General features: G+C 42.4%; 1 protein-coding gene across 2 annotated transcripts; it reads left to right on the forward strand.

Annotated features, from left to right (window-relative positions):
- Positions 1-42: 42 nt before the first annotated feature.
- On the forward strand, positions 43-20,243 carry trim62.1 (tripartite motif containing 62, tandem duplicate 1). Of its 2 annotated transcripts, none has more exons than XM_085924926.1 (6): positions 43-133; positions 1,279-1,790; positions 13,119-13,214; positions 15,111-15,367; positions 16,224-16,339; positions 17,997-20,243. In XM_085924926.1, the coding sequence occupies exons 2-6, from the start codon at positions 1,383-1,385 to the stop codon at positions 18,545-18,547; spliced, it is 1,428 nt and encodes a 475-aa protein (XP_085781052.1). In that variant the 5' UTR covers positions 43-133; positions 1,279-1,382; the 3' UTR covers positions 18,548-20,243. The 2 variants fall into 2 exon arrangements, with proteins under 2 accessions (XP_085781052.1, XP_085781053.1); XM_085924927.1 differs by lacking the exon at positions 43-133 and adding an exon at positions 241-371.
- The last annotated feature ends 891 nt before the right edge of the window (positions 20,244-21,134 follow it).

Raw genomic sequence — 21,134 nt, forward strand, 5'->3', positions numbered from 1 at the left:
ATTAATATATTTGCCTCAAGACCACCCCTTGTCTTACCGGCCAGTTGGTTGCGCTTGTTGCCGCTGTGTGTTGCTCTTCTTCCTGGTGGAGACTTGCCTCGGAGGAGCTGCTGATGTCGTTTCACAGCTTCTGGTAAGACCAACAATTTCTCTCTTTTTATGCAGTTATTTCACTTTCTGCAGTCTAACGTACTTTGTATTTAAACCTTAGTACGTCCTCTTGCGGTTTCCGGCTTCACGCGTTGCTTTTTAAAGGACTATTTAAAGGGTCTCTGTCCGGTCTCATCTCTTTCCCCCTTTGCTTCTGTTGCTGTTGGCTGTGTCGCTTGTGTAGACAAATCTGGTTGACCGGCAAACAAGACAAACTAAAGGTGAACAAGTGAGCCGGGAATAAAGTCGTTTTGTTTTTTTTGCCTGCATGTAAAACGTTCTGTGATGTAGCCAAGCTGATAAACTCCACAAAAAGAAGGCAGCTTGTTATATAGCGACACCGGCAGGGAGGAAGTTAGACACTGCAGACGACTGCAGATTGAATGTGGACAGTTGGGATTCAAAATACAAAATTTTAAGTGCTTCCATTTCATTGCACTTCTTAACTTCCTAAACTATCCTTTCTTCCCCCCTTCATTGCGTCCTGATTTATTTTCAACATAAATCAGTTTAATTACAATGATGACATCATGTATTTCACAATAAAAAGTGTAAAGAGTTTTCATTTTGCAATCAATCAAGTGCGCTTCATTAACTTCCTTGCAGTGGAAGTCAATGTTGAACCATTAAAATGTGAGTGTGCACTGTGAAAGCTTTTTCACACTGCACTTAGTAGTGCACAGTGTGATGAATGTTGATTTTTTTGGACATCTGCAAGTGCCTTGGAATTAAATAGGTTCATTCTAAGATCAGCAGGGTGTGACGTCAGTGGAGCATCCATTAGGAGACGAGCTGGTGGAGTACTACTTGATACTTGGTGGGTCAGAATCAAGAACTTAGCAGGCCTGCTTTGGAGTAGGAGTCTCATGTAGGGGGATTCCCACTTGCTACTCTGCTCAATGAATGAGCTATATGGCAAGAAGAAGTAACACAAAATGTCCTCCATTGTTGTCCTTTGTTTATCGTATCAAGTTCCTCTTCTTCTTTATTGAATTTAGTGCAAGGTAACGGGACGGATTACGGTGTACATTCCACCAAACGTTATCCCATGTTCAACTGCATGTTCACTGGAGGTCATATTTCATGATTAATGATTTATTTCTCTTTTTTTTTTTTTTTTTATTCAAGACAAATCAAAGGATTCCAAATTGTTCCTCCTCCATTGCAATGAACCGCCCAAGTGAGGATTAAGTGCGCCTGAGTGTGGTGCGGCATTCCCCTTTTCTTTGCAAATGGCTTGCTGTCTGAAGGACGAGCTCCTGTGTTCCATCTGCCTCAGCATCTACCAAGATCCGGTCAGCTTCGGGTGCGAGCACTACTTCTGCCGCAAGTGCATCACCGAGCACTGGAGCCGGCAGGAGCCGCACGGCGCGCGCGACTGCCCCGAGTGCAGGCGCACCTTTGCCGACCCGCTGCTGTCGCCCAGCCTCAAGCTGTCCAACATCGTGGAGCGCTACTCGGCCTTCCCGCTCGACGCCATCCTCAACGCACAGCGCAGCTCGTACCCCTGCAAGGACCACGAGAAGGTCAAACTCTTCTGCCTCACCGACAAGAGCCTGGTGTGCTTCTTCTGCGACGAGCCGGCGCTCCACGAGCAGCACCAAGTCACCACCATCGACGAGGCCTACGAGGAGATCCAGGTTGGTCACACAAACAACTAGAAAAAATAGTTTATTATTATTTCTTCTAAAAAAAAGATTTACTTGCATCTCTGAAGAGAGGAATAAAACGTTCCAGTGGTTGAATGCTGTACTCTAACTCTTTTGTCTAGTTAGGGAGCTCAAACGGGCTGTGATCAATAATGTCCATATTTACAGCAACAACTGTTTTTGTTGTTTTTAACCTGCTTGAAAAATGATTTCTTTTTGAGGGAGTACTTTATTGATCTCGGGTAGATGAGGCATCCAAAATAGGGCAAAATGGCTGTTTGAGGGACTCAAGGAAAAGTGAATTGAAATCTATCTATCTATCTATCTATCTATCTATCTATCTATCTATCTATCTATCTATCTATCTATCTATCTATCTATCTATCTATCTATCTATCTATCTATCTATCTATCTATCTATCTATCTATCTATCTATCTATCTATCTATCTATATATATATATATATATATATATATATATACACACACACACATAATATACTCACACATGCACATAATCTGATGTATACCTATTATCATACCATTTATTTATTTATTTATTTATTTATTTATTTATTTATGTATATTTATTTGTGTTGTTGGTGAGTCAGTGAGATGACCTTTACACACAACTCAAGCAACACACCATTCTCATGGAAAGATAATTCTTTCTCCTGAAACCTAATAGACATCTGATGCAGCTTAGGTTTAGTTTGCAAATAAGATGTCAGAATGGCTCAGGGTGTTCTGCCAGAAAAAAAAAAAACAGGACAGGTCCCAGTGATGGCTCGCTGGCTGGGGATTTAATGTGGATCGCCAGGCAAATTAGCAAGATTTGTTCCATTTTCTTTGACATGGCTTTTGTATCAGGTTGCAATGCTTGTTCCTTTTGGTGTAAAATTGCACCACATATGCATTATGCAAATTTCAAATTGAACAACTAGGGGTTCTCCCCTACTCATCATTAAAATCAACATTTCAACAAATAAAACAATCTATTAATTGAACATTATTTTCCTTCTCCACTACGGGAATTGATCATTCTCAGCCCCCGTGTATGCTCGTGTCGCAAATATCGATGGCAACCGGTCTCTGTGTTTGAAGCCAGCCTGAGAAAGGTGAAATGGTGCAGCGATAGAGGACATGTCATCAGTCGCAGCACGTGATGTTTCTCTTTCCTCGGATTCTACCAGCTTGTCCCGCGGCTCGGAAGCTCTTCAGCAATCTGCCGTTTTGTATTCTGGCCGGAGCCTGGGAGGCTTCTCCGATTTGCCGCGCTGAAAGGGAACTATGAGCACTGGAATCAAGCAGGATCTCATCGTGGGGAGGTTTTTAGGCAGCAAGTGGGAATTTTCCTACAAGAAACAACACCAAAGCACAGCCTTAGAAGATCTAGTCATGTAGAAATAATCTTTGACGTGGTTATCTTACAAAAAGGTTTGCGATTGTTTGCTCCTCCCTGCCAGCCAGCGAATAGGAACGACGTGTCAGATAGAAGCATGCTTGAGAACGTCGCCCGCGGGCACAATCAATTACTCAAGTGCCAGAATTTCATGTTCAGGCTGTAGAACACTGGCAATGTTGTTTCTTTCTCTTCGTCTTACCAAATCGTATGTGGCAAGCTATCACTGTCAAATGGTGTGGCTTTTTGTCAGTGTGTTTTTTTTTGTTTTTTTTTTTATTCCAAGGTTTTGTCAACTGAAGGAGGACTTTATCTCACAGCAAGGCACAGCTGTGTACACATAGAGCCGAAAACCTACAAGGGCGACGTGTGCCGGCGATAGTCCTCTATTGCCGTCGCTTGCGTCATCGATCAAGCACCGACTCCCCTGCGCTTTTGTTTCGAGATCAGTGCCACAAGTATCTTGCCATACATAACAGTAGACAATACAGACATCGTGACGAATGCCCTCAAGATGAATCACAAAGAGTTTGTGATGTTTCTGCGCCGACACGTGTCATTGTCAGTCTTCTTTCGCAAGCCTGGTTGCGAGACAAAACAAAAATAAATCTGTCATTGTTCTTCTGGCTCGATGGCGGGCTGGTCTGAAGATGACGCAAGCTCTGGCTTTTCTCAAGTTACTCCTGTAAAAGCCTCATTAATAAAAGAAGAAGAACATCAGCAAATGTGTTTGTTTGAACTGCACTGTTTAGCAGCACTGTTTTCCTCCTTGCATTGCACACTACTAAAGAGGGCAGCCCTCGCTTGGTTGTTAGCAGGCTGTAATCTCCTTAGCCTGGCATGTCACTCGGCTGACCCGGGCGGGCCCTTGAGACGTGTTGCATGGCGGTGGCTTTACCTCCCGTTGGTTTGCATCCTTTGGCTATATTTGCGTTGGGCAAAGAAACTGATTTCTCAACATCCATGCGGTTCATTTTAGCTCACCTCAATACGTTTATAATAATAGTAATAACAATAATCATTAAAAAAAAAAAATACAGATATAATTATAATGCTGATAATAAATGTATTTATAATGCACTTTACATTTTAAAGAAACTATTTTTATTTTAGAATAAAAGGTGTGTGTAGGTCAGATTATGATACATCGGTAGCAATGTGTAATCAGTGTGACATTATAGCAGTGCAAAGGACACGGTGTAACCCACTAATGAATTCTACTCAAAGGAAGGCAGACTCAGTGTGAGAACTCTAAATATGAAATATATCCTGCCGGAATTTGGAGCACATCCAGTAATTCCGTTGTGAAGGAGAAGGTCAATGCCAAACAACCTATTGAATGTGATGTACGGATCTCCTCGGGGCGTGACCTTCTTCGTGCACACAGTACATTCAGTTAAGACCAGAGTTTGTGGAGCCGTGTTAGTAGAGTTTTTTTTTTTTTTTTTTTTTAAACTTGTAATGTTGGTAGTCAAGCACAACTAACCTCGCTAGGCTTCCATTTCAAATTTGGTGCAGATATTCTATGAGCCAGACCAACCTGCTATAGGTGAAAAGCTGCACTATAGAAGCAGTCACTTTTTTTTTTTTTTTTTTTTATATAAATCTTTCCCACAAGCTTTAAACTCATTAAAACACACTGTGAGCTATTGTAGTTCAATAAATAGCTGACTTGGGCAACTTGTCAAGTCAATAGTTTTCCTTTCCCACATTAATGGGCATTTTATCAACTGCACTGTTAAAAATCATGAAAAAGATATGAAACATGAAAAATCATTTCAAAAGATGACGACTTCTGCATGAACATCTCAGTCCTTAATTAGATGATGGAGAGTGTGTGTGTGTGACCAAGAACTCCTGCTGTCTGCTTGCCCTAAAGAAGTCTTTACACTCTACTTGACAGCCGTGAGCAAGCAGATGCATGATGGCGGGGGTTGTTAATTAGAGCATATTTGGAAAGTAGATGGATACAGTGGACGCCATGTGAAGCAATAAGAGCATCAGCCAGCTGTGTAGTAGACTAAAGCCCACGCTGCTAGAGACTTCAAATGAATCCGCCCACGCCGTTCTGCCATTGAAAGCATCCAGATGCACCTTGCGTGTCATCTGCTATTAACGCCGTTCCCGTTGGCCTATTACCAGCCCGCCAGACGCATGAAATATAAAAAAAAAAAGCCCATTTGCATTTCTGCCACCTGCATCGATGTCTTTGTCACATTTTTGAGATGTTCTCGCAGGCCGCCGCTCACTCTTCTGAGCGTGGCCACGGCACTTGGCTGTGCCTCTGCAGTAATGAGTCAGACCTTCTCAAGGACACCCACAGATGCCACCCCCACCACCTTTGTGGTTTCGCATCATCTCGCCTGTCCTCTTTCCCGCTAGCAGCTTCACCTCTCGTTCTTTTGGAGTCATCTTTTTTTCGACGGTCTTCGCTGTGAGTCATTTTTTTTTTTTTAAGCTCTCAGTAACTAAGGATTTAATCTACCACCTAACCTGCAAAGCAAGCTATTTGTCACACGGTATCAGAGAGATTGCTTGGGCAACAAACACTTGGGAAAAATATACATTCATCCAATCTTACATTATATTGCGACTTCACTGCTCAAAGATATTTCTTTTTATTATTGTGCTTTTGCCGTTTAAGATTTGCTATGTCGCTGTAGTTTGCTATGATTATTTTTCCACATGGAGCGTTACTGCCGAGCGATTAATGTGAGCCAGCAGGGTGTGTAAAAGGCAGAGTTCAAAGTCACACACATTCCACACTCAAACAAAGCTAATGTGCCTTTTGCAAATTTCATACTTTAAATGACCTGTCTACAGTCAATACGGTATTGATATAGCCATGCGCCACTACAATATTTACAATACAATATTTATAATATTTACTACCAAATTTAGGTAAACGACATGTCATCACCAGACATTCAGGAACAAATACAAATACAAAAAAATACAAATATTACATATTTACTTAAACTGGATTGACTTACACTCGTTCTCCTTTATTTATTGCTCATAAACAGTGGTGGAGCTAGGGGTGGCTATGTGGGGCACTGTCCACCCCCCCAAAAAAAATATACTTGGCAAAATAAAAGTGAAATGGAATCGCAATAACGAGAAGTCATGTCCCGTGAGAGGAATAGAAGTCCTAAACCTCACATTCAGGCTTTTTCCTAACATCGTGAATGTGACAGGGTAGAGTGTTTATCTACGCACGTATCGTCGGTAGATTAAAAGATAAACGGAAGCGCTTAACCGAGAAAGTGGAGCTGGTAGTGCATCCATCAAAGGCAACATTTTGCCTCGTTAAGATGATTACTTTTGGCCCGCACTTAGCTTAAGTGAGATTCAGAAGTCGGTGTATCTGCCGTGCATTAGAAATGCCGCGTAGTGCATTAGCCACGTGTACGTGCTCTGAAAGCCATTTTAGTAGAAAGCACCAAAGATTGATTTGATGCTTAAAAGGTGGCAGTGAGCTTAAAGTAGCAGTAAACCTGTGTGGAACCTCCCGAGTTATTTAAATCACATGTTGACTTCCAAGTTGTGTTATTTATTTGTGTGCCTTCATCGTAAAACTCAACGTGTAAACCTAGAAGTGTTTTTTACAAGTGTTATTCTGACTTGAGTACTGTGTTAGTGGCGCATTCTGACATGCATACAAATTTGAATTATTACCAAGTTAAAACGTGTCTAATAGAAACAGGAAGGTGTTTACAGAGTGATACTGTCACTTTGTTGTGTTTTTGAATCACCCATCCAAAAACTTTGTGTGATGTATTTATTTTTTTTTCCAGAAAAGATTGGTTGAACTCCAAAAATGTCAGACTTTGGGGGTGATTTTTTTTATTTTTTTTATTGGAATCATATAACAATTGAAGCCTGGGGCCTCCCGGTGGACTGAGTAATTGAAATAGGGAGTGCGGTGCTTTTAAAGTTCCACACCTTAAAGCCAGGCTTAGTGTTAAGGCATTCCCTCCACGCAATGTGATGGAGATCACAAGTGAAAGCAGCTCACAGATGACATTAAATGCATGTGAGCAGACAGCCAAAGATGTTGCTTTCACTTCGCCTCCTTTTCAGGCAGACGGACCAGTAAAGCAAAGGACATAGATATGCATCTTGTGAGTTTTGACCGCTTTAATGTTTTGTTTGGGATTATGGGAGCCGCTGCTGAATTCTTGATTAGCTGTGGAATTAAAACAGATTAGAATTAGAGACCAACCTGGCAGTGGGCACGGCCGGACTGTAATCTGTTGTAATTCCCCCCCCCCCCCCCCGTCCCTGTGATTTGCAGCAGATGATTTAATTTGAGCCGAGCTTCCAATCACCCGAGCGCCTCCTCTATAATTGAAGCCGGAGGTTGTTTACCTGTTAAACGTCTCTTTTGTCAAAGTGGGAAAGTGATGGTCAATTTCTGTTTGCCTCCCAACCTGTGTTTCCAGCTCGACTCCCGCTGCAGTAGGATACCGCACAGCTCGAGGCACTCCCACACTTCTCGTTTTCAGACTCTTCTTAGTATCTATAGAATCAGGGGAATCTTGTCAACATAACCAAGAGCAATGTTGGCGTAATCGCCAGCTTCGGAAGCGACACTGATTTTCCCCCGTTAGATTGAACACCACTTGTCAACCACTTCAGGTAGAATGCAAACAAAGTCATGAGATCCATAGCAAAAGATACTATTGATAGGCGAAAGCGACTTGAGGTGAGCTAAATATCAGAAAAACTCTCTGTATGCTCATTTACCTGGGCTCTCACTCGCCAAAATTTTGGTTGAATTCCAAATAGACCAAACTCGGGATCATCTAACACTGCAGGTTAAAGTAATTTCATCTTTGAAACCTATTGGCGAATTGAAATGCAGAATATTTGATAACTATCCATAGGACAAAAATGTACCTCACTTTGTGTCCGGTCTGCGTTTTTTTAAGTTATGTTAGCAATCACCAATTTGGCCTAATTGCCGTGTGATGAGCTTTACAGTCCCTTAAACTTTGTTTTCTATTATCCTTAATGGCATTAGGTAGCCATAGCCATTTAGCTTTGACGGTCAGGCTAATAAGCAGAGGCGGTCACGCGGCTGTGACTTATTGCTTAAGTGTCACTGTATAACAAATGAGCTTCCCTGCAGCAGTATGAGCGCGAGGCAGTTCTTCTAGCGGCGACGTGGTTCAAGCCAAATGTGTGCTGCAGTTTAATATAAGCGGCAACGTATGATCAACTCGAAGTGCTAATTTATTGCCAAGGAGTCGGGCTAGCTGCTACAAATGTGCTACTGATCTGGCAAATACAACGATTGCTCCAATGTGGCGATGCAGGTTGACTTCCGAGTTGTTCCAATTCACCGCTTCTCAATTATTAGATGATAGAAAACTTTTTGTAACCATTAATATCATTTGTCTTAAAAATTGTTGTAAGGGTACCTCTGCCTGACATTGCCTGTGTCCTTATTAAAGGAAATATAGATCAACCTATGAAAAAAGAACTGTATTAACATTGATTTTTAAATCTCCTTCGATTTTTCTTTTCATCTTTGTTAAATATTTATCCATGATGTCTTGAAAGAGTTTGTTCACTGCAATTTATATCTCCTTACAGCTCATAGTCCCTGCACACACTGGCAATGTGAGCACCACTGCCACCTACTGTAGGGGATGTGCAATTACAATTCATTCTGCCAAATTTGTGGTTGACATACAGTAGTACCTCATGACTGCAACCAAAGTCTTGAGGTAAATAAATATAACTTAATTCATTCATTGTGTATAATTAAAAGTCATCACAATAAAACAATAATAGGTCACAACTCAATATGGCGTTATATTACAGTTCAACTTCATTCTAAATGTATTCTTATTAATATTATTTATTCTGATGAATTATTCATTCCGTCTTGGCTGATGGAGGACCCAAGTGATAGGAGAGCCAGGCGCGCACTTAATTAGGTCAGCCAACTCTGCTTATTGCTCACAAGTGGAGTACACTGACCCCTGGGCCGCGTCCATTCCATTAGGCCGCCGAAGCGCCATCGCACATTCTCAGCGGGAGATTTATGTTCTTGACACATTCTACATGGTTTTATATTAATAACATGCTGACTACTAGAGATCTGACTAATCCTAAGAGGCTTTACCAAAAAAAAAAAAAAAAAAAGATGTTTCTGGCATTCAGTGGATTGTGAAATTCCTCTGGCAGTCATACATATCTCGGGGGTCATTTTCAGGGTGTGTTGTATCCCCCCACCCTTTTTTTTTTTTTTCGATGGAAGCGTTGTGTTGTGCATTCATCTCCTTCTTCTGTTGTTTGTTTGGAGAAAATAAACATCAGAAAAACGAGAGCAGCGATGTTGCCACTTATGCTCGGAAAGAGATTGATCAATTTGTTTAGGTGTGAATTTAAGATAAGGTTGGATTACATTTTTCAGCCGTGTTTGTAGTAATAGTGGAAATGGAGAAATGAGTGGAATGCAGTATACAATTTCTTCTGATAAACACAGCAGCTATGCGAGTGTCTGCCTTGGCAGCATTTTTCTTCTTCTTTTTTTTTTTTTTTTGCCAAGACAAGTTGAGCACAGAATGCAATGCACAGAAATGCTGAATAACTTTTTTACCTGAAGGTGTTATACTTGAATTAAAAATAGTGCATGATCTTTTGTGGCATCAGTCCTGGAAACCTTTCTCTGACTCACAAGTTCACCCTCAAAGGCACAACTATGTGCGTGATACGATATCCCACAATCCATTCCTTACAGTTGAGGGATGAATAATATTCAAAACTATTCAAACAGCCGAGCCATGTTGTTTCTTTTGCTTTTTCAATTTGGAGTGTCGCATTTGCATACTTCCTCGTTCCAAGTTAGAGCGTTAGAGCCCCAAGTCATCATTTGCATGGCTCGCCCTATTTATTGACAATTGCAAGCAGCCGCTACATCGTCTTTTCTCATCGCCATCTCTTCAAACTTGGGATAGCATTAGAGATTAAATAATATAAAAATTAATATCACAATTAATCACAAATTATCATAGTGATGCCAGTATTGTCGAATTAACAACAACAAATACCAAGAAACCTAAGTGCAGTGTGAAAAGCCCTTTAAATAATATCACTCAAGTCAAACTAAAAAGTCATCCAACTAGGTACTAATAACTATTTGATATTTTAATAATGAAGCTATCAAACAATTTTCTGATATAGTCTTTATGTGTTATGCAGCATTCATCTTTGGCCAACCTGCATCCAAGAATGAAGTCTGTGGGATGTCAGATAATATTAAGAGCATATTTTTCCATCCTGGAGGCTTTTCAAAGTCATTTTCCAGGCCTACAAAGGTGCATGTTTTGTTTGATTCTTCATCATGCTGACCCAACGCTCTGCTATATATCCTGCAGGAGCTGGCCGGAATAATAAAGCTGGCATCAGTATGGACGGACGCACGGGTTTGCGTTTGCTTTTAATGCAGAGCCACGGGGAAGCGTGCGCTTTTAGACGCTATAAATAATGAATAAAGCCCTTCAGCACGGAGCAGAGAATGACGGTGAGCCTGGAAATTGACATCCTTCATCTGGGAAGGGCTTCATTATTAGCGTCACGCATACGAAACTGCAAAATGATCCAATCTGACAATTTGAGCTTTTACGTCTCATCCCCGGTCATACCGCCTCGAGAAAACTCAAATAAGAAATGCCGCTCGTCGTATATGGTGTTTTAAAGTCACACAAGTGTAGACAATAGAAATGAAATTTTCTCGATTACAAAGTTGTTGCCGACGCATTATTGGATGCAACATTGTGGCAACAAAAATAAAGCTTAGCTTCGCGCCGCTGCTCCCGTTCCTTTCCGGCGGTCTCGCTGGTATGAATATTTTAAAACTAATGAAGATTGGAATAGCCAAAATTAGTGAGGCTAACCACTTCTGTCATCCACATAAACAAAAAAAAAAAAGTTTTCCTCGTCTTGTTTAGAGCTGGCTGTGTTTGCAAACAGTTTTGTCTGTGGAGAGTAATGGAAATTTCCGCTTAGTTAGTTCTGGGTCATGAATCATGTCTCTCCTTAGTTTCACTGTAATTTCAATGCAAGTGTGGTTGGCAGAATTAAATTAGCTCTTTTTTTTTTTTTTTTGCACTTATTCTGCAAGCTGACAATGTTGGCAAAGTGTCACGTCAGACTGGCGGCCACCTTGATCGGACGGACAGGTGAGAGACTTGCTTCAACAATCGACCAAAACATACAAGAGCAAAGCGGACACAAACGTCCCTTTTAGGATTCAGTCAACTGCTTTTTGTCTTACTCCGCCCATCTGCAGTGCACCAGGACTTCAGATCCAATTGCTTGCACACGTGTCACCCCCAAAAAAAAAAAAAATTGCAGAGGTTTGCCCTACCAAAAAAAAAACAACACTTGGGCATATTTGGACTAAATTTGAAAAATTGAACCTTATATATTATACTGACAGTGCATCTGGTCATTACTATTTGAGTTTACTTTTCGACTTCTTAACACTTCTGCTAGATTATCCTCCAGATAGCGGTGGCTAGTTTGCAAAGTCAAAGTTGATGGTCTCCAATTTCATGGCACCCCGAGGTGTAAGCAGTAAGATGCATGACCTGCCTGAAATTTCACGGGGGGGGGGGGGGTTATAATAATAACACATCCACCATAATATGCTCTGTAACAATTGTTGCTCATTTTCACACCAGACTCAACATAATAGCAGAGAAGCACATTTTCTCGGTCAGTCTGTCAACTGCCGCACTGCCATCATTAACATGGAGAGTCACGCTCTTCCACCACCCGAGCTCACTACGTTTGTTTTCCTCTCCTTGGGGTCCTTGAGAAGAGAAATACAGCATCTCGGTTCATTTTCTAGCAAGCTCTTGAGCTCAGTGAATTTTCATCCCCGTCCCGTGTTTTAAATGCTTATAGTATTCCTTTGTCAGCAGAGATCTTTCCTCATATTTATTTCAACTGAGTATCTCAGTGATTTCCTTCCCGCCGCCCACCTCGCCTGAGCCGACAGCTCCATTTGGGCGATATGTGCTGCCGTAGGTGTTCAAGGGAGGCGACACGGGGGCCAAGCAACCAAGCGGCGTGATTACCTCAACTGTGGAATATAAAATAGATGACGCTGGCGATTCCGCCATTTGTTTCACTCTGAATCAGAAGCAAGATGCTGACATGAAGACCACCGATATGCCCAATAATTGGTTTTTCCTTAGAGCTTGGTGGGCAAGTCTACAATCCATTGCGGATAGAAGACCTGACGCCTCTTACGGGGAAGACTTTCGATTCGTAACTGGAAACACCATACCGATATATTTGGTACAGGATTTAATTAAATCTATTCATCCAGTAAAGTGAAATACATAACACGTCTTAACATGATAGAACAAGAAAATGAGGCAAACAACACCAACCAGGTGCTAATTAAAGATGGAGACAACATCTGCTCATCCCAGATGTGTGTGTACTCCATTTTACGGGATGTGTGTGTAAACCTGCATTCTTTGTGACAGCTTTCCCAGAGTCTTGCTCCTTGCGTGAGGAGACCTGAGGATGGCTGAGCAGAACCAGCGTGAGCCCAGACAAGAGATGAGAGCCGCTTTCCTCTGAGGCCACCCTGCGATTTCATGCCATCGTTTCATGCCTCGGCTCTCCATCTGCATTCCTTGTTTTCTCGCTGTGGGTTTTTAAATCCGTGCTCAAGCTGACCGAGTAAGAACAACAAACAATGCAAAGTTGGATCAACAGAGCTGGATGGAGTTGAGATGAAACGCCGCATTAGCATTTCCGTGCAACTGTCCCGTAGGCACCATTTGAGCAAGCCCAGCATTGTTTTGTTATCTGTTAGCGTTTGTCTGCTTGGCCTGATCACGGCTCGCTGACTGGACTGTGCTTGTCATTTGGTTGCATCGCAGAGGGAGATGAATGAGCAGCTGGCCACCTTGCAGGACAGCGAGAAGGGTCACACCGAGGCCCTGCAGCTCTTGCAGAGACAGCTCACTGAGACCAAGGTACTGCAGCAATCCTCCTCCTTAAACAAACACCTCTCACTCACCCAGCTACCCTGTAAATATACATTCATGAGAGTAGACAGTGAAACATTGGCTAGTGCAGTATCGGTCACCGGTCTTTCAGAATTCCAAATAATTCTTTCCAGAAGCAGTCATGCCACAAAAGTAAAAAAATAAAATTCCATAATTAGATGCCGAAGATTCTGGCCTCTACAGTCTAGGTCTTGTTTTTTTTTTGTAGATTAAATTTCCTCTCACAAATATGTTTTTTATTTTTTCCCTTTTTTTTTTTTTTTTTTTTGACTGGTAAAGATATGACGTTTTATTTTTTTCTCGACTGGTAGAAATGTCTTTTTTTTCTTATTATTTTTTGTTGACAGGTAAAAATGTGGTGCATTTATAATAAAAGAGAAATCCTAATTTCTTTTTCTTGACTGATAAAAATCTGTTTGTTTTTTCTTCATAATTTTTTTTTGTTGTCGACTGGTACAATTTGTACTCCTAAGCGACATTGTGGTTCCACATATATTTGCTTCTCCGTTTTCTCACAAAAGGCCATCTTCTCTCGAGAGCCGGAGTGACAGTTACCATCGCACACTCCACTAGATTACACACACACACAGAGCGAAACGCCGCAGCGCACCTGCTGTGCCAAGTTGGAACATGGCATCACTTCCCGTCAAAGCGACACCAACCCATTGGGTTGACGTGTCCTAACTGCGGGATACCATCCTTTCATGCACTCTTCAGTGGGCTAATCAAATTACATTTGGCCTCTCTCTGGAACACACACACGTTACCAACACATTTGTGTCCGAGGCCATTGTGTCCATTTGTGTCTCACTAATTCCTGCATGAAGCGATGAGAACCTTTTTTTTCCAAACACCTGCTCAGTACCATCACGTTCTGCTGCACCTCAGCGGCATGCCAACGAGACTGATCACGGAGCCGCTTGATCCGCCCACTGCGCTCATCAACTCGCTCGGAGGGCTCGCGCGCAGCCCGCCCTAATGTCATAACTGTCACGCTCTTTGACAAATCACCGCCTTTAAGCGCTTCCCAGGAAAGCCAAGAAAAAAAGAGGGAGTTTTTAGCCCACTGTAATTAAATCTTAAAGTTCAGACGAAAGATTGATACTATATCGAGAATAAGTGGTTTTTCTGTAACAAAGGGCCCTAATGATTGTAATTTTCCCAAACAATGACGGTGTGTCAATGGAGTGTCTCCTAGGACAAACACTTGATCTCAAAGAAGAACTCATTTGATTGTACATCCAGATTGAAGGTCATCGGTGGTGTAGTGTTGTTACACATTTCTTGTAGCCAGCGTAGGATCGATTCCCGTACCCAATTAGGGTGTCGTCTGCCTTTCGAAAGCCCAAGCTTTGCCCGGCGACACGGGACATGTTAGAGAAAAAGGCGGCGGTCGTTGGATGCTTGAGGGATTTTTTTTTTTTAGGGGGAAGGGAGTTCAGATGATGGCATATAAATATTTGTAGAAACAGATTTGGAAGTCAAGATAATGGAAAAATCTGTTCACCAAATATTTCATAAAGTGTTTTTTTTTTTGGCTGCTGCTTAGACTTGACAACCTCCTCGATGCTTTTTTTTTTTTTTTTGTTGAGTCACATTGATAGCACTCGGATGACTCATTCTCTTTGAGATCGTTTTGTCTATCTCTCAAATCGGGGAGCTCAAGTGTTCTGCTTTACCACCGGCTGCTTCCTTGAAATTGTTCAGCTGACTCGCTCCTCTTGAAAACTGTGTGCGAGCCTTTTAATCAACCACAATAATTCACATTCGTCTTTGTTGGAATGCTAGCATCGTCTTGTTGAAGCCCTTTTTTGAATGTTGGTAGCGAGCCAAGAGTGAGTTGTTATTCCGTCTCCTTTGCAGTCATCAGCCAAAGGTCTCCGCGCCACCATCGGCGACGCCTTCGAGCGCCTCCACCGCTTCTTACGCGAGCGTCAGAAGAGCATGCTGGAAGAACTGGAGATGGATACGGCCCGCAAGCTGACCGACATCGAGCACAAGATCCAGCGCTATAGCCAGCAGCTACGCGACGTCAAGGAGGGCATCCAGATGCTGCGGGAACGTCTCGACGAGACGGGGCGCCACGACTTCCTCGAGGGCGTGGCAGTCACATCCGAGAGGTGAGAGCAACGTTGCAACATCGGGGACTTCCTGACAAAACTTTTGCAACGAGTCGTGATTTGTGTGACAAATCCCGATAATCCCTGCACAGATGGTGTTTTAGTCCCCGAAAAGCAGCTGTCCGGTTTAATCTGAGAAGGTTCGTAGAGGCCGTTTTAATTGAACCGTATCATATCGCCGTTCGGGAGCATGAGATTAGTTATCGAGCTAGTGGGATTAAAATGTCACTGGACATTTGAAATCGGGAAACTTTCTCATTTTCTACTTTTCTCTGAAGGAGAAAATATGCTATTGACCGCTCCTTGAAATTGTTCCATTTTTAAATGTATTCAGAAAGCTATCAAAACATCTTTTATGGAAGAGAATAGTCTTCAAAGGAGATGCCACATTTCCTGTAACCTGACAACTTCATTCATACTGTAAAGTGACGAAAACAAAAATCATCATACCGTACCATTTTGAATCAGATCGTGATTCCATCGAATCGAATCGTTGCGCTTTAAAATAAATCGTCTTTGAATCGTATCGCACCGCATGTATCGAGAAACATATCGAATCCATTTTATTGAAGAGTCGCCAGGTCTTTCCGTAGACTACAAGGTTTTTACATCACGCCTGGCAATATAACATTCCATAAAGGCTGAATCTTCTCGGTCCAAGAAGTAACCAGGTCCTACAGGAGTTGACATCTTCATCATCTAACCCCATTCAGTCACTCAAGTCAATTAATGCTAATAAGAGCGAGGCATTTCACCGACAGACAAGATGAATCACCCGGCGTGGAGCCAGGCACTGCATTATTAGCAAGCGGCAATTGAGTGGCTTTAGATTGCCATTGATCTGTTTCCGTGGCAGGATTAAAGGGAAAATCCATGAGACCAACCTGACTTATGAGGACTTCCCCACATCCAAGTACATGGGACCTTTGCAGTACACCATCTGGAAGTCTCTCTTTCAGGATATTTCTCCAGGTAAGCAGGGGCAAAGGGAATGTACGCTTCAGCTCGTCATGGTACGGTTGAAGTTTTTTTGGGTTTTTTTTTTTTTATAACCACAGCCGTTTAAACACGGCAGTATTTATTCACCTTGACTGTTAATACCAAATTATTTGCAGAGGAGTTTGTGTTAGTACTCCTATTTCAACATTCAGCCAATAAGGAGAGGCCAGGCTTCCCTCTTCTGTCCTTGACTGACAGCCAAATGGAACAATTGGTTCCGATCCATCAGCGGGGGTTGCCAGAGACGAAACAAAGACGTCCATCCTTCATCTATCGTTTGGCTAGCTGCTAAGAACAAAGCGTTGTTCTCACCACGAGACTGTTGTTTGTTATTCCCGTGTGCGAATTTTAAATGGTCGTAACAAGCATAAGTGGCAAAGGCACCATTTTGTCCGCCGGCTGGATGGCAGCCACTTACCACTTTGCTATTTTTAACCCGAGCTTTTTTTTCTTTTTTCTTTTTTAATGCAAAATTAAAGCGGTCACAAAAACTCCCGCACACATAATTTGGTATTTATTGTCTTATGGTCAACAAAGTGATTTGTTGGACAGCGACAATTGCTTTCCACACAACAATATCTGATTCCACTTTATCAAGCAAATATTGCTAGGTTAACTTTTCAGTGTCAATCACATTCATTTAAGAATATTTACACGGGAGAGCAGGATCAAATCTTTCAGCCCCAAAATGCCTCCTAGCATCGACTCCCATAGTAGAATCAATTTCTATATTCGGCTTTTTTTTTTGCCAAAATTGAGCGACATTTTTGCTCTGGGCTGTCTTTAAACGCGGCTCTGTCAAAGTGATGCTGCCAGGTGGGCGCAATAACAAGTCATCAGTCATCTTTGAGCTCGGAGCACACAGCGCTATCGCCTTTGCGATGTTGACACGCTTTCTCGTTTTGTGAGTTCCCTACCCTGAAAGAGAGAAGGCATCTTTTGCAAAGGTGCACTTAGTATTAAATGATAACGGGGGAATGTTTTCCCCGCAGCATACACAACATATAATCGGCACGTATCTTCCCCCTCACTCGCAAATCTTACTCCCCTGCGTCAGGGAGGAAAAGGTTGTCTAAATGATCCTCGCTTCACACGGACCTGCAATAATGCCAGGCGTGTACTTTGCAAACTTACGAAATTGCATTTTTATCTCGCTGTTTCAGGCCTCGGTATGTAAGGACTGTAATTCTTATATTTTTGGGGCGGACCAACCGTTACATATTTTCCATTTATGGTATTCAGAATTGCCTTTATGGTACTGCGCAAGAATTCGTGCTTATTTTATATATATTAAAAAACGTACATATATTTATTTTGTTTTATTTAGACTAGCCAGGACAGGAACAATATTTGTTCCAATATAATCATTTATATTGAAAGTTGGTTGCAGCGCTTCTACGATATTTTACACAAGGAAGACGTTAAGACTTTGTTTGCATGTTAGCTCACATTTTTAGCTTCTCGCTTAGTCTTTAGTTTGAATTAGCTCAGCTTGAAATGACTTACACACTTTATATAAACCACAGCGGGCTCATGTAGTTTGATTTTGATTTACTAAATGCAGTTGATGGTACTAAAGAAAGTCAACTGACTTCAATTCTAAACTCCCCATGATGTTTTTACTTGTCAGTGCCCGCCGCCTTGACGCTAGACCCCATCACGGCCCACCAAAGACTGATCCTATCCGATGACTGTACCATCGTGGCCTACGGGAACCTCCACCCGCAGCCACTGCAGGACTCGCCACGCCGCTTCGACGTGGAGGTGTCCGTCTTGGGCGCCGAGGGCTTCGCGTCCGGCGTGCACTACTGGGAGGTGATGGTGTCGGAGAAGACCCAGTGGATGATCGGCGTGGCCAGCGAGACGGTAAGCCGCAAGGGAAGCATCCAGATCCAACCGGGCCGCGGCTTCTACTGCATAGTCATGCACGACGGCAACCAGTACAGCGCCTGCACCGAGCCCTGGACCCGTCTCAACGTCAAGAGCAAGCTGGAGAAGGTGGGCGTGTACCTGGACTACCCAAAAGGCCTGCTCATCTTCTACAACGCCGACAACATGTCCTGGCTGTACACCTACCGTGAGAAATTCCCTATGAAGGTCTTCCCTTATTTCAGTCCTGGCCAGAGCCACGCTAACGGCAAGAATGTGCAGCCTCTGCGGATTAATACCGTACGCCTTTAAGAGATCCGCGCGGCCGTCCTCGGGAAAACATTGAAAATGTTGCGTTTGAGGTGTACGTCCGAGCCACCAAAAGACTCCATTTGAGATTTGAAACGATCCATTTTCAAGCCGAAGTCTGTCCCAGTTGACGCTAGCCGAAACGCCGACGACACTCTCGTTTAATGCAGTCAGTCACACGGTGCCGCTGCTTTTTTTTTTTTGTTTTTCCGGATTGAGCCTCAGTGATGTCTGACTTGTGATGGCTGTCACTTAAGAGAAAACAAAATGGAAGCAAAGGGTCTGTCCTCGGAGATGAAATCAGGCAGCGATCATCTGTTTTGTAATGCTTATGTTGTTCCGGGTGACTTCTTTGTCTCTTTTCTTTGGTTTTTCTTTGTTCCAACCTGTGGAACCTTCCACTGTCGCTGCACTTTTTGTGTCTGTCCACCCTGAAGGTGTCTATACCAGAAAACAATACTGCTATTTGAGGGAAAAAAATGGAAAAAAAAATTCTCCGTATGCTCCCTTTGCAACACACTTCATGAGAATTACTACGAGAGATAGGGAGTCCTCAATTCACATTCCTAAGCTGTTCCCATGTTCTGAATTGCCAGATAAGCGGGAATGTGGCATCATCTATCACTAACCTATGATGACCCCCCCCCTCAGTCAAGTCGAAATTACACTCATCATTTGTGTGGGACATCCAAGTTGCAAACCGTAAATTCCCGATAGGAAATAATATAAAGCCGAGTGATTTGTCGCGGTATCAAATGGGTATTATGCCAACTATAAAATTTGAAAGAAAGTCCAAACTACTCACCCAGGGAGCACAGGAAAATGTAACGAAAGGTGTTTTATAGGTTGGGCTTTGTGACATTCACTCTCATCCACCAGGACCTTTCTTTTCTCAGAGTGACTTCCGTTTCCAGTTCTGTGGTTGAGCATGTCGTTCCTCGTTGGTTTTTGACGTAGCTATAGGAATAACGTATTCTCCTAGGTGATGTTCAATCAATGCTTAGTGGTGCCGTATCGCCACTAATCCACGGAATAAAATCACAGACGTGTTTGTTTCAAGTATTCAGCTTAAGCGGAACGAGTCCGAAGAACCTCTTGTCTCGCAGACAAATCTAGCACGCTGGCTGATTTGTGTGCGTGACCGCGTGTGTTTTGAATCCAGCGCGTGAGTCATCCTTCATTAAGCCAGTCTGGAACAAAACTGTCGTTTTTTTTTGTCATGTTGCACCTCGACCTGCTTGTGTGGCTAAGCAGGAAAGGACAAAGTTTGTAATGTTGCTTGTCTCTGTTGTTGTTGTGGTTGTTGATTTGCACCGATCTGTCAGGGTTACGTTTCTGATGAGTACAATCCATTGGTCTGCTTTAAAAACAAAAACAACACAGGGCTCAACCAATCAGGACGCCAGAACTGAAAGGTTACAAAAGTTGGGTCCCCGCGTTGGCGACACCTCATTGACTTTGTCGTTTTGCGTTTCGATATTTAAAATGAGATTAATGTGCGATGCTAAGTAGGCAGCGAGGATGGCAGAAATATTGTCCTTATGTGTTTCTGAATGGATGATGTTGACTATGACACTTTTACGATTCTCTCGATGATTGTGTCCTTGAACGATGGCTGCTGTTCTCCCATCGACTTGTAAACACTCCAGTGTGGGGGGGAAATGTATTTTAATGTACAATAAATGACTGCTAAAAATCATCCTGGGTTTATCGTTTTCATTATCTCTGCCCTATTTTGAACATTAGCATCTTGCATTGTGGGAGTTAAAAAGACAATATGGATTATAAAGAGCTGTTTTACAAAATGACACAAACGTCAAGGAAAAAGCAAGAGGACTGTGAGAGATTAGACCGTTTTAGGATGCATAGCCTGACTTCCTTGTCCCTGGTGCATGTGAGCAAATTATTATGGAAATCCATTGCATAGTTTTATTAAATCAGTTTATGGATATATCCTGTGACGGTTTGTCCTTTTATCCTTGTCTGGATGCACGTGAAGATGGATTTCTACACAATGCATGCTTTTTTTTTTTTTTTCTTGTGGGGGACCCAGTGTGTAATGATGAATCTTTGTAAGGACATTTTTTGGACTTTTGGGAGGACATGACATTTGACGGCCCACGTGAAACAATCTTGTTGCTTTATTTCACGTTTGAATGAAAGTCTTGCACCATTGTTATTACTACAACTTAACAGCTGTTTCATCCTCTGACTTTTTTTTTTTTTTTTACAGTATGTGACAACTCGCCCTGTCATCTTTTCAACCCCTCCTTAACCCGAGGGGAAATTTTCCATTAAAAAGTCACTTATGTCTTCTTTGTGATTCCTCTTTGATGGCTCCAAGGTGTCCTGAGGGAGAAAGTGCTTCTTTTTTTTTTTTTTATTATCTTTCTATGTGTGGGCTCTGTTCAGCGGAGGAAAAACTCCAGGGAGACGTGTTGGTTGCTTTGGAATGATTATGAAGAAGAAATCTTATTGTCATTTTCTGATGTCATTTTGTCTCGAGCACAGGAAAGGAAATTCTTAATTCCCCATCTCCACCAGTTCCCCCTTGCATTCCATCTTCAGGCTCTCCGAGGAAACGTATGGC

Source organism: Syngnathus leptorhynchus, chromosome 11 (assembly GCF_054491065.1).
Source record: "Syngnathus leptorhynchus isolate UIUO chromosome 11, UIUO_Slep, whole genome shotgun sequence".
Taxonomy (NCBI): domain Eukaryota; kingdom Metazoa; phylum Chordata; class Actinopteri; order Syngnathiformes; family Syngnathidae; genus Syngnathus; species Syngnathus leptorhynchus.